Below are 13968 nucleotides of genomic sequence, written 5' to 3'. Positions count from 1 at the left end.
CAGTGACTCTAACCGTTGGACAGCACGGTCGTTGCCGACCACCCCACAGCCATGCCTCATCTCAGGGCCCTTGCACCCCCGCCCAAGTACACGTATCTAAATGGTCGCAGAAAGGCGGTTCCCTCGCAGCCAGGGGCGTTTTAGAGGCATTTGCACCAACCTCATTTGCAAACCATTTACCGGACCCGCGAAACGGGTTCAAAGGAGAGCCGTTTTCGGGGAGGTGGGGCTGTGGGGGGTGGGGGAATCCTCTCCCGCTCGCCGGCGGGCTCCAATCGCGTTGTCTCATTCAATCCCAAACGGTTCCCGGCCAAACGCGCGCCATCGCCTCCAACACGCACGGGGGGCTGCAGCTGTGGTCCGGGGGGTGCCAGCAGGCGCCTGGGCAGTGCCGCTCCCGGCTCGGCCCGGCCCGTAGCCCCCGGAGGTCCGGGTGGGGGCCCCCCCAGAGGGTCCTGAGGCTGCCCGGAAGGCGGGCGGACGGCGCTCCCGCGCAGCCCTTGAATTTCCACCACGACCCGCCCCTGAACCAGCGACGGGGCGCATCCAATGGGAAGGCGGCTCCGGGCCCCGCCCGCCGGGCGTCTCTGGCCAGGCCACGCCCACCGCGCTCGCCCTTCCGCGGGGCTTTAAAAGCCCGGCCGCTGGGCGCCGGGGGCTCCCAGGACCCGCGCGCCGCCTCACCTGTCTGAACCGCCAGCCGCCATGCTCTCCGTCCGCGTCCCGCTCGCCACCATCGCGGACTCGCAGCAGCAGCAGCTGCAGCTCTCGCCCATGAAGGGGCTCAGCCTGGCGGACAAGGAGAACACGGTGAGCGCGCGAGGGCCAGGGAGGGCGGCGGGCGCCTGTGGGGCGTGGGCATGCCCCTCACCGCGCGTCTCCTTGCAGCCCCCGGCCCTCAGCGGGGCCCGCGTGCTGGCCAGCAAGACCGCGAGGAGGATCTTCCAGGACCCCGGCGAGCCGGTGAGTAGCGGGCTGGGGGCGCAGGGGGCAGAGCGGGCCTGAGGGCGCGAGGAGCGCTGCATGTAGGCGGCGCCACGATTGGCGCCAAAGCCTCATTGTTTCCTCGGCTGTTTCAAACCCTAGCCCCTCCCCGGCCCGCGCTCCTTTCCCGCCAAAGTTCCCCTTCCTTATCGTTTCCTACTTGCACGTCTGTGTGTGTCCGATTGCTTCTCTGCTGCATTCCTGTTGTGTTACATATGGAACACATGTATGGCAGCTGGCCCTTGAAACCTCGAACCGCATGAGGTTGCCGATAACTGAACGTGCTTGGCCTGAAAAAATGGCAGTTTCATCTGGTGCGCCCTCTGCCTTAACATGTTCATGTCTTTCTCCCCCAACAGAAGACGAAGGTGCCTGCCCCCAGCGTGGAGGATGAGCCGCTGCTGAGAGAAAACCCCCGCCGCTTTGTCATCTTCCCCATCGAATACCGTGATATTTGGCAGATGTATAAGAAAGCTGAGGCTTCCTTTTGGACAGCTGAGGAGGTAAGCGGATTAGGGAACTTGGAGACTTAAAAAAAGGGAGTTTAAGCCTTGCCCCGGGGGTGGTTGGGGACGTTCTGATTGGCGAAGGGAGCTGTATGTGAGGGGCGTATTCATCGAGCGGTGCTAAACTGGAAAGAAGGGTTGAGCACCGTGCGCGCGTGTGGGTCCTCATGCTGGATCCTTGTGGACTTCAGGTGGACCTCTCCAAGGACATCCAGCACTGGGAGGCCCTGAAGCCCGAGGAGAGATACTTCATATCGCACGTTCTGGCCTTCTTCGCAGCCAGTGACGGCATAGTCAATGAGAACTTGGTGAGTTTCCCCCCAAATTCTGCTTTTCCAGTATTTCAGGGAGAGCTAATTTTCGTTCCTCATCGTTGACCTTTTACCATACCGAAGGCACGTATGTTTGCAGGTGGGCTTCTTTTCTATGGCATTTCCCGTTTTATAATACTCTTTGCAATTCTTTCTTTATTACAGTACTTTTTCCCCTGACTGGAGAAGCTCAAAGGGTTAGTGGTAGTAAAAGGTTTACTCCCGTGCCTGCCACATTGCTCTCCTTTAAAATAGCGGTTATCTATGTTCTGATCTGTAAATTGAGCATATAACGTAAAATACCCAGCTTTACCGCAGAATAGTGAAGAATGATATAAAGAAATAAACCTTAAAATGGGACAAAAAAGGGAGTGTGATGCGACCAACATCCATTGACTGACTTGCTGCCGGTGGTCTTGCCTGAGGCTGAACCTGGCTGTGTTTTACCACTAGGTGGAGCGGTTTAGCCAAGAAGTTCAGATTACAGAAGCCCGCTGTTTCTATGGCTTCCAAATCGCCATGGAAAACATACATTCTGAAATGTACAGTCTCCTCATTGACACTTACATTAAAGATTCCAAAGAAAGGTGAGTGTTTGGGTGGTGTGCCCGCATATCTAGGACTCACTCATTGTTCCTTTATTTCGTTTTTGAATTCATATAGGGATAGAAAAATGACTCTCAAATGCTAAGTCAAAGAAATTCCCGGCACCCATGGTCATGTCTGCTGAGGAAGAGGCCGAAATTCACTTTATTAGCCAATCACTTAACAGTCATGACGTTCTTCCGCGTAATCTGTACCGTTGATCTAATGTTCTTTTGAAAAAACATCCTCGAGGCTTTCTCTGATGAACTAAAACCTAGGTCGACAGTTTTTCTCCTGTGGCAAATCTGTTGACCCACATGTGAGGCGGGGCGGACTGGAGGATGCAAGGTAGAAGGTCACCGCTTCTTGCAGAGCTGGTGAGAGGACAGGAAATGAGGCCAGAAGTATAAGCGAGGAATGAGTGATGCAGAGGCAGCCAGGAACCGTGAGACTGATTCAGACAGGGCAGTTTGACGGGAGTGGTGGTTTATATTAGGGGATAGTAGAGGAGAAATAAAGGTAGCTAAGGCCTGATTTACATTTTGAAGATGCACTGGAGAGGAGGGGGAAATTAGAAGTGGACTATTGGAGTGGTCTAGATACTAAGGTCAACTTCAGGAGCGGGGCCTGTGGAATACAAGTGGTGAGCTCAGGGAGATGATTGCATATCGCCTGGGGAAATGTGAGGAGGAAAAAGAAGTGGTGACCTGAAAGGCTAGCAGGGGTGAGGGAACCCTTTGAGGGCAAAAAGATTTGAACATGTTTGTAGACAGAAGTGGGAAAAGAAGGTAAAGGTGGGCATGATTGAGGTGAATTGCCAGAAAGGGTAGGATCAGGAAGGTCTGGTGGTTACGCTGCAAAAGCTAGGGAGAGGGACCAGCCTGGTGGAGTAATGGTTAAGCTTGCGTGCTCTGCTTCGGCGGCCCGGGGTTCATGGGTTTGGATCCTGGGCACAGACCTACACACCGCTCATCAAGCCATGCTGTGGCAGCATCCCACATACAAAGTAGAGGAAGATCGGCACAGATGTTAGCTCTGGGACAATCTTCCTCAAGCCAAAAAAAGCTGGGGGAGAGGCACACCCAGGTCTCCACTAGACGACATTGACATGGAAAGAGAAGGAAAGGGGCCTGGTGGTCTGATGACCTTCACTTTAGAACAGGTCACCTGGGAAGGAATATCTGGGAAGTCAGTAGGCTGCCAGGGTGTGAGCAGGGACAGGTTGGAGGCAGAGGAGGGTAATGAGGAAGACCCAGTTAAAGGCTGGGCCAGTGGATTGCCTTCCTGACCTGGGATCAAAGTGGCACAGAATTACAGTAGGAAGCAACCTGAGGTGTGTTAGGCTGTTGGCTTTAATTGTTTTATTATATGCATATGGCATTTGGGCCCAAATAATTGGCCCGATGATAGTCTTGGTGGGGGGGCTGTCTACTGAGGGAGATAACAGTAAGCACAGCTTAAGCAGTCCTGGCAGTTAAGGGTTTATGGTTCTTCAGATTGAAAGATAGGGCCTGTGAAACATGTCACAACTTGGACTTCAAATAATGAAGCCAATAAATGCTCTTGGTGTAATGCACTAAGAGTTTTAGTGTTAGTCATTCTTAGGGCTCAGTATGAACTAAAGAATACCTAAATTTGTATTGATGTAAACCAAATCAATGTTGAGATTTTAGCAAGAACAGTGGAGGAGGAACCAGTAAAGAGAAAACACTTCAGTTTGAGTCTCAATTTGGCCTCGATCCCAGTGCTCTTCTCTAGAAGCCTGTGGTGGGAGGTCTGTGCTGACATTGCTGATGCTCTGTGTGCCTGCTAGGGAATTTCTCTTCAATGCCATTGAGACGATGCCTTGTGTGAAGAAGAAAGCAGACTGGGCCTTGCGGTGGATTGGGGACAAAGAGGCTACCTATGGTAAGGACGCCTTTGGCCTTAGACCTGAGCTTCACTTTCTAAGTGATGTTAGTGGTTTGTTTGTCCTTCATTCCTCACTGTGTGTCTTGGCGTTGACTCTTAATAGGAGAACGGGTTGTAGCCTTTGCCGCAGTGGAAGGAATCTTTTTTTCTGGCTCTTTTGCATCCATATTCTGGCTCAAGAAACGAGGACTGATGCCCGGCCTCACATTTTCCAATGAACTTATTAGCAGAGATGAGGTGAGTCTAAATCAAATAACAAGCTGATCTGCACCCCACACAGCTATGACATTGTTCCCTCAAGGGACCCCAGGATGATCAGATGCGTCCTGTCCACGTTTAACATATGCATTCAACCATATACATATTTGACAGAGGATGAAATACTTTGAATTACTTTGCTTGTATTCTCAATATGTTATAATATAGTCATACATATGTACTGCCCTATAGGGATGTTTTATTATTTTTGCCTGGTATTCTATGTGATCCTACTGTACTTCAAAGTTAGTTCAAAAGCATCCCAATGAAATGAAAATCCACTCTGCTCCAGTGTGTGTCTTTGAATCCACTTGGATTAAACTGTGGAAAGGAAGGTGAAGGTACCCAGACATTTTAAGTTAAGCCACATCTGGATTACTTGGGGTTTAATGCACTAAAACTTGGCAGGCTCAATTCACTTGAAATTGCATTGCTGATTTCCGGAGCATTAAGATGTAAATCTAAAAACTAACTCGCCTAGTCGCTGAGTTTGGCCTTTCCTGCTGGGAGTAGTGGCAAAATTAGAGCTCTCTGCTGCAGAAAGAATGAATGCTCTGAACGGAAGTTCTGCCCCATCCTTTGCCACCACACAGAGCAGCAAGTAGCACACCTGGCCTGCCATCGTCATCTAGGTGGCAGCATTGAGAGCCTTGGGTGGGGCTGAGCCTACCTCAGGGTGGCAGCAGAACAGACAGTAGCTGAAGTCATCTTCCCTTTGACAGTTTAAGTGCCTTCAAGATGGCCAAGCAAGATGTGTGAGGAGCATGTGGGAAAGGCTAAAGCAGTTTCCTATCCCATAGGAGTGACAGGTCTCCCAGTTTTATAGTGATCTGAAACTTTTTCTTCTAGGGTTTACACTGCGACTTTGCCTGCCTGATGTTCAAACACTTGGTGCACAAACCTTCGGAGCAGAGAGTAAAAGAGATAATTATCAATGCTGTTAGGATAGAACAGGTGAGCGATGCGTCCGGGCCTTGTGCTTGCGAGAGGACACTTCTGCGCTTTTGTTTTATTGAGAAGCTGTGCTTGGTCCCTAGGAGTTCCTGACGGAGGCCCTGCCAGTGAAGCTCATTGGGATGAACTGCACTTTAATGAAGCAGTACATTGAATTCGTGGCAGACAGACTTATGCTGGAGCTGGGTTTTAACAAGGTACGGTATTGTTGATAGCCTTCTGGTTCTTTTTGAAACTGGAGTTCTGTATTGATGTTTTGCTGTGAACCTTTTCAGGTTTTCAGAGTAGAAAATCCATTTGACTTTATGGAGAATATTTCACTGGAAGGGAAGACTAACTTCTTTGAGAAGAGAGTAGGCGAGTATCAGAGGATGGGAGTGATGTCCAGTCCAACAGAGAATTCTTTTACCCTGGATGCTGACTTCTAAATGAACTGAAGATGTGCTCTCATTCTGCTGATTTTTTTTTTCCTTCTCATCCAAAGAAAAAAAAATCAGCTATTTCAAGTGTATCAACGAGCTACACCATGAATTATCCATAATGTTCATTAACGGCATCTTTAAAACTGTGTAGCTACCTCAAAATTAGTTCTGTTTATTAAGAAGGCTAGCCGTGTTACCTAGAGCAAAAGCATAGACAAGGCTTAGGTTAGGGAAGATCTCGTCCATCCCTGTTGGGCTTTTGCAAGCAGGCTAGCTGCACGTGGATTCACCGTGGCTCCGAACAGCTCTTGGCCTCTGTGGGGACTCGAGCAAGTCTGCTCCAGCGGGGTTATTAAGCTTTCACTTAGCGCCACAGGCCGTTGGAAGACATCAGCCTCACTGCTTCAAAGCAGATTTTTAAAGTTTGCTTACTGATTTGTATATAAAACTGGCACTTTACACATAAATAAACATAATTTGTACTGTTGAGGTAAAGGCCTGATTTAACCTAACTTTGTTGGTTTCTCACCAAACGCAGACCTATTGGCCGCTAATGAGAGCCGATTCAAAATTTACTCGGTGACAAAAATAAGTTAAACCTGTGTAAACTAAGCATGTTATTTGTTCTTTATTTTCTTTAATGAATTGAAGGGCTTTTTAATCAACTTTAAAGTCAGTCGTGTGCATACCTAGCTATTAGCCAGTTGGTGCCACATACACGACGACAAGTTGTGTTTTGTATTCTGTAGCCCAGGTCAAGTACTATGGGATAAGAGATAAAGGAAAAAGGAGCTTCTAATTTCAATCATTAGGAATTAAAGTGTGGCCTGGGCAGACTGCTGGCAACCTGGGGGTGTGAAGGACAATATCATTTTATTTCTCAAATTGTATTTTTCCTAACTTCCTCTTAGTATGAAAGATCCTTGAAATGTCTTCATAGCTGGGATCTAAGATAGTATTGTAAATTGATTTTCAAATCATCCTTGAACGAAATGACCCAGCTAAGATCTTGCTCCTATTAAGTGGTAAAAGTAGGACTGAAAATGGCTCTCCAACAAGTTGTATTCGTTCTGAGTTTGGTTTAATTTGTGTGTGAGTAGGTACTGTTGATATAATCCATTTATATTTACTACACGTCTTAAATTAGAAAATGCTTTTTTTTTCTATATGTCCTTTTAGATATATCTGGAGTTCATACTTTGAAATAATTACCCAGTATTATCTTGCAGTTCATAGTTGAGTAGATATCGTTCAGTGCAATTACTTGTAGCATTTGCCTAAATCTGAGCATCACCTGGTGCATTAGAAAACTAGTTTGTGTGAGCTATTAATACATGTTCCATTCAAATAGTAATTTCAGAAAGAAGTATAAACTAATAGATATACTTAATAGGACAGTTTGAATCAATATGCCTTTATGTTCCAATCTGCCAAAAAAAGGCCAAGGTGTTACTTGGGAGACAAGCGTCATACATCAATCCTTTGGCCACATTTGTTAACACATGTTGTGTGTTGGCTGACCACTAGCCTGTTTCATTGTCAGTTTTTTTATTGTATAAATGGTCAAATAGCCCATTTAAAAATTTCTGTAATATGTGATCATTTTCTATCTTTTAAATTATTGTTACCTAAAGTTAATCCAGATTATATAGTCCTTACACTTGTGCAACACAAAAAACACACCAACACTTGGCCTGGCGTGGTCAGGTACAGGTGGAAGTTGGGAGCAGATTTTCGGATTCCCTTCCCGTTAGCTGTGTGATGTAAGAATTAACTTCTGCCAAGTAGGAGTCAATTTCTTCATCTGTTTAAATGGAAACAGATTTTGTCTAAAGCGTTTCAAAATCTCTTAAAATTGAATACTGCACAAGTGTTAAATGATTAAAATAGAACTGCTCTTATGTCAGTTCCTTGATAAATCTTGCATTTCAATTCAGGAAGAAAAAAATCAGGAAGTATCTCATGCGTGGGGTTTTCCTCATGCCTGTTCTGGCACAAGGTATATAGGAAGAGGTGCACCTGAAAGGTGGGGCCCAAAAGCATCACCTGCCACACTGCACGTGGGCGGTGTGAGGCCAGGAGCCAGTGAGTCCGCCTTCCTAACCACCCTGGGGGAGCCGCTAATCTGGGCCTTGGTTTTCCCATCTGTAAAGCAGTGGGGGTGGGAACAGATGGGGCTGAAGCTTCCCGGTGGGGTTTTGCTTTGTTCTCCCATCAGATTGACCTGTGTGGACTTCCGCGTGGGCTCAGATCAGTCCCTCTCTATAAATGCCCTTCCTGACTCAGTCCCACCCACCTTAGTAAAACCTTTTAGAAATCACACCTGTCCGTTCCCAAATGCCAAATTGTGTGTCACCACTTTTGGTCTGCAGCTGTTCGTTTAACCAACAGCAGCTACCTTGTCAGGCACTGTTCTGGGCGTTGGAAGTGCAGCAGAGGAGGAAACTGGTGCATAGTGAATTTGGGTGTCGGGTGGGGATGTGGCTTTGGGGCCAGAACAGGGAAGGAGCAGCAGAGAATTCAAGCTGGGTGGGAGCATTAGGAGGCGTGGGGACGGTGACACTGTTTCTCTGGGGCAGAGGTAGGGACTGGGGGCGAGTCTTACTGATAGTGATGTTTTCTGGGGCAGAGGCGGGGATTGGCGGCCAGTCTTCCTGACAGTACTGCTCTTGCCTTCCTGCTTTGTTTGCATCAAAATTCTCACTGTGTTTCTCCTATGAAGGAGGATGCTCACTTAGAATACGCAGGTTTTATCCATCTCCCTATCTTAGCACGTGGCCTCGGGGATCAGGCCTTCAGTGAGTGGCTGATGAATGAGGAAATTAATTTGAGCTGAGTACTTTGGGGTGGGTAAGGTCTTGAGTAAAGGTGTTCTGTGTCCTGGAGGAACCCAGCACAGAGCTTTGCCTTTGCACCCCAAAGGCACTCCATGAATGTCATTTGATTCATAATGTCAGCTGGGTGGCACCATCAGGCAGCCATGACCTACTGGAACAGCCTCCCTGTGGGCAGCCCACAGTTGGGTTTCCTCTGTTCACTTATGCCAGCCTCACATGCTCTCCCTGGAACCCCCGCCCCACCCCGCCCCCCATGCCTCATTGGGAAGACCTGCGTCAGTTCGTGTGGTCAGACCACTGTCAGAATTACCAATGGATTTGATGGATAAAGACTCAATGGGCCCCATCCCAAACCTACTGAATCAGTCTTAGGGGGACACCAGGGAGCCTGCGATTGTAACAAGTTCACCTTGGGAGACTCGGGTATTTGAGAGCTGGATAGGATGAACTCCTTATATACAGTTCAGGCCAGTGGTTTTCAAGTCTGAGTGTCCATTACAATTGCCCGTGGGCTCTTAATACCACTCCTGGAAAGAGCCCTGTTCAGTTTTAACTGGCTGTGCTCTGATTTGCACTCCAGATGCACTGAGCCCCGCACTTAGGTAAGAGGCACGTTTACTGCATGTGGACACGGGGCCAAGCCTGGCTGCTGACAGCAGACCTGTGAGGGCCTCCCTCTGCCTGCTGGGCGCTGCTGTGGCCTGTGGTCCAGTCAGCACTGGCTCCTTACAAAGCCGGCACTAGATGGGTCATTTGTTGCCCTCCGGCCAGGGAGCTGACTGGTTTTTTTCATGTTACTGAGGATCTATGGCCCTGTCATTGTTATCTGGGGATCCTGACATAGCGAGATAGTCCCAGCCCCTCAGTGAGTGGCTGCAGCTTTGAGGCAACAGGATTGCATGGCTTGACCCATTCAAACCAGAGAAGACTTCCATAGGACCCCTGCCCCTTTCTGCAGAGGGGCTACCCTCCTGGTGTGCTCTGGGCACGGGAGAAAGAACGTAATTAGTGGTGTCTCCTTGTCCTTCCCTAGAGGGGCTTCCCCACATCGGGATGTTGATGAGAATGGCTGGATCCACTGCTGTATGTAAGGTCCGGTAATCACAGCACCTTAGCTTGGCCGGACTAAGGTACCCTAAAAACCATTCTGCTCTGACACCGGCCAGTGATAACCAACAGCAAAAGTCAAATGGGCGATGAATTCCCAAGAAGGGGAAACTCCCAGGCACTGGGAACGAAGACACCGGCCATGGGAGCCTGTGCTTGCAGCAGCCCTGGGGGGAGCGGGGTTCTTAGCCCGTTGGGTTTGGAGAGGGGGATTCGCCTGCACTAGGAGAGGAGCTGGAACCGAGACCTCCACATCGAGCCAGGACCCCCAGGGAAATGGGGGTCAAGAAGTAATCCTACCGGCCCAGGGGAGAGGATCACGGTGTTGGTCTTGCTGGACCCCAAATCAAAACCCCAGGCCTGCACCTCAGATTGGCACTCTGGGAACTCGCGGGAGGGGCGCAACCCCAGCCCAGCTGCACGTGCTTCCCACAGGTGGAGCTCACAGCCAGAAACTACAAAACGTGAGGTAACAAACTACACGATCGTAGGAATAGTGGGTTTAAAAATCCCAAGAACTTGACGTTGTAAGACCATAGATACTATTGTGATCAAAGGGGAAAATGAATCAAACCCAAAGAACAGTGCTCTGAAGAAGCACTAGGCAGACGGTGAAAAGGACCAGTTAGGATTGCTGGGAATGCAGCCCATGCTGGAATTAAAGCTCCAGTGAGATGAGACACAGCTGAGGAGTGAGTGACCAGAAAGGATATTATCTGAAGGAATTATCCAGAAGTAGATGGAAAATAGGAAAGGACAGGAGAGATGCAAAGGATGGAAGGGGAGGCACCTCCTTTCTAAAGGGAGCTTTAATGGACAGGATGGGTAGGCGATGTTGAGAAAGTGGTGATTTTCCAGAAGTGGCTCGTCCTCACGGTCAGGAAGTCCGAAGACCCCAGATGTTCGAGGCCACCCAGTCCTCTCGTGTCCAGGCAGGACCACCAGGCGAGGTCCAGGGGCCAGCATGGACTGGGCAGCTGTGATCTAATGGCCGTTCACAGTGTGGCCACGCTAACCTGGGGGCAGACAGGCAAGGCTTTGGGGCTGGATGATAGCAGGTGAAAAGACTTGTGGGAGCTGGTTCTAGACACGCTGACGTGGAGATGTCGGGCCCCTCTCGTCTGGGGCAGGCTGAGCCTCGCCGGGTGTGGCCCAATGTGAGAGTTTAAAGACCGGCTGGAGGTTACCAGTGACCAGAGAAGGCCTCGCTCTGCACCCCTCTGAATTTGGCAGAGATGGTGGGGGCAGCTGCTGTCCCTCCTGGCTTTGGCAGGAGAATGAATCTGCCTCAAGAGTGGGTAGGGCCTAGAAAGGCTCGCTCTTCTCCAAGAGGCCACTAACTGACCACTGTGCCCACTCTCAAAAGTCCCCTGACCACAGCCACTGGGGTTCCAGACTCCATGCAACAAGGACCAGGTTCCTGCCAGCCAGCCAGGCCTAGGACTTGAGCGTCTGGTTTGGGGATGGGAGTGGCCCTGTTTCCCCCCCTGACCTTGGAGTTCAGGGAACAGAGGGTTGGGCTGCTGCAGCCACCTTGCAGCCATGAAGGCAGGCCTGTCTTGAGAGTGGGGCCCACACATGGGAAAGGAAAGCTGATCTACAGAGAAATGGGGTCCTCATGACTGTTTGTTTTCTGGATCCAGCCATGCCTGAATCCCACACCCTAGACTTTTCACTTAAGTAAGCCAATAAATTCCCAATAGAATCAGGTTGGCGTTCTTGCCGCAGGCAACAAAGAGTTACAGGTGAACAGAACCCACAGCCCTGAATTCATCTGAGCCACAGTCACCATGGCAGTGACTTTACAGATGTGGCCAAGAGGCTCAGGGATGTCGGTGCCTTGCTGAGGACCCTACATAGAGAAACCGGGGCCGACCAGGAGTAGGACACGGGTGTACTGGCCCCATGGCCACACTCCTGTCCCTTTACTACACACCTCCCTTCATGAGGGGATGGGTACCCCAGCCTTCCTTCATGCTGGTCCTGCGGAAACTGCTTCTGGATCTGCTGCTGCCTCGCTCCCCTCGTCCTGCTTTCCCTGTGCCTGGCATGGTGGGGAGGCTGTGCTCTGCTTTGTCCCCGCCACCATGACCATGTGGCCTGTCTGGGCAGGAGCCTCTCTGTTGCCTGTAAGTCAGAGAACATCCTCACTGGCCCAGGGGTTGACCTGGGACCTGCTGCCCACTTGCTTCTGCCTCGAGCTCCCAAATAAGGTGGCAGGCTGTGACGGGTGGTGCACCACACTGGAAGGCTGGGGAGAGAGCCAGACACTCACAACTGATTGGAGTCCCAGGCTTAGAAACAGGAGAGTGGGGAGCAGTAACTGACCTGGGGGGTGGGAAACAGGAAGGTTCCAGCTGTTTCTAGAAAGCACTTGGAGCAGCAGGTGCCTGGGTGAGGTCTTGCACGGTGCCTCTCTGAGCCTCCCCTCCTCTTGGTGCGGCAGCCTCTCCTGCGGCCCCCAGCCAGGCCCTGCCAGGACTGAGCCAAGAAGGGTGTGCGTGGTGTGAACAGGCGCATGGGGCCAGTCAGCCTCCTCGGCTGATGCAGGCGCTGAACCGTGTTTCCACCGCACAGGGGGCCCCTTTGTTTCCGTCGGTGCAGGGACAGCGGCAAAAAGCCTGGCTTTAGAAATGGTCATCGTTGTGGCCGGCCAGGTGGCGCAGCGGTGGTTAAGTTCGCACGTTCCGCTTTGGTGGGCAAGAGTTCGCTGATTCAGATCCCCAGCGCGGACACGGCACCGCTTGTCAAGCCATGCTGTGGCAGGCGTCCCACATACAAAGTAGAGGAAGATGGGCACGGATGTTAGCTCAGGGCCAATCTTCCTCAGCAAAAAGAGAAGGATTGGCAGCAGATGTTAGCTTAGGGCTAATCTTCCTCAAAAAAAAAAAAAAAGAAATGGTCATCGTAGAATTCGGTGACTAGTGCCTGGCATAGTTTCTAACAGCTTTATTGAGAGATAACTTACAGACTGTCCACTTCAGCCATTTAAAGTGCAGGATTCAGTGGGTTTGAGTGTATTCAGAGTCACGTAACCATCACCCACAGTCAGCTTTAGAACGTGGTCACTCTGTACCCAGCAGTCCCTCCACGTCCCGGTCGCCCCCGCCCCCGGCAGCCTCTGGTCAGTGGTTCTGTCTGTAGATTCGATTTTGCACCTTCCTGAGCTGCTCACTGAGGAAAAGCTATTAATGGAAGAGGCACTGGATTTTATTTCCAAGAGATCGTTTAGCACGTCAGAGGCAGCGGAGGGCGATGGTTCTGCCATGAACAGAGATTTGATTTACATTTCAGAAAGCTCTTTCTTCCCTTGGCATATCAGAAAAATATTTTACATTAAAAAAAGATGGGTGACATTGCCTGGAAAGGGACCTTGTCGACTGAATCAGGGAGCCTGTGAGCCGGCTGGCAGACCTTCAGTCCCTCACCCTGGGTCGCCCAACATGAGCTGAGCCCTCCTCCCTCTGTGCCCAGCCCTGTGCTGGGGGGAAGGGCGTGGCAAAGGCCAGGGGTCAGGAAACTAGGCTGTGGGGCCAAATCTGCAGACTCAAGCTAAGAATGCTTAAAAATATATCAAAAGAACGATATTTCATGACCCATGAAGATTACGTGAAATCCACATTCCGCGCCCATCAATGGCTTCCTCGGCCCACAGCCTCGCTCAGGTGTTTGCATACTGTCTGTGGCTGCTTTCACGCTACACGGCAGAGTCGAATCGTTGCGACAGAGGCTGTATTTTATGTAGAGCTAAAATATTTTCTATCTAAAATATTTTCTAGCTTTTGGTGACCTCTGTGTGAGGCATGACCTTGCTCTGGAGGGGCCCACAAGTCGAGTCAGGAAACCGGAAAGTGGTAGACGGTCAGTAAGGGTGGGCTGGAGCCAGCAAGTACCTGATCTCTGGTCAGGAGCCGACTGCTAAATTGTCAGGAATTTTCTGAGTACATTAGTTTGCTGGAGTTGCCATAACAAAGTGCTGCAGATTGGGCGACTTACACAACGGACAGTTATTTCCTCACAGTTCTGGAGGCCAGAAGTCCAAGATCAAGGTGTGGGCAGGGCTGGTTTCTCCTGAGGCCTCTCCTGGGCTTGC

General features: G+C 50.3%; 1 protein-coding gene across 4 annotated transcripts in view; it reads left to right on the top strand.

Moving 5' to 3' along the window:
• Positions 1 to 231: 231 nt before the first annotated feature.
• The window catches only part of RRM2 (ribonucleotide reductase regulatory subunit M2), a 35306-nt gene continuing 21569 nt past the window's right edge, over positions 232 to 13968 (top strand). For 3 of the 4 annotated variants that reach the window (XR_006528800.2, XR_011504212.1, XR_006528801.2), the window contains exons 1-9: positions 616 to 810; positions 889 to 963; positions 1344 to 1487; positions 1682 to 1798; positions 2255 to 2388; positions 4200 to 4294; positions 4401 to 4534; positions 5405 to 5509; positions 5593 to 5706. Coding sequence is in view for 1 of the 4 variants with exons in the window: in XM_014866752.3 (XP_014722238.2) it covers positions 706 to 810; positions 889 to 963; positions 1344 to 1487; positions 1682 to 1798; positions 2255 to 2388; positions 4200 to 4294; positions 4401 to 4534; positions 5405 to 5509; positions 5593 to 5706; positions 5785 to 5937 (1176 nt within the window). In the remaining 3 variants the exon portion in view is untranslated. Of the gene's footprint in view, positions 811 to 888; positions 964 to 1343; positions 1488 to 1681; positions 1799 to 2254; positions 2389 to 4199; positions 4295 to 4400; positions 4535 to 5404; positions 5510 to 5592; positions 5707 to 5784; positions 6753 to 13968 lie in introns of those variants that run through there. The other variant, XM_014866752.3, reaches the window with a different exon arrangement.

This window comes from Equus asinus, chromosome 6 (genome assembly GCF_041296235.1).
Source record: "Equus asinus isolate D_3611 breed Donkey chromosome 6, EquAss-T2T_v2, whole genome shotgun sequence".
Classification (NCBI taxonomy): domain Eukaryota; kingdom Metazoa; phylum Chordata; class Mammalia; order Perissodactyla; family Equidae; genus Equus; species Equus asinus.
This window is presented reverse-complemented; position numbering and strand designations above follow the sequence as displayed.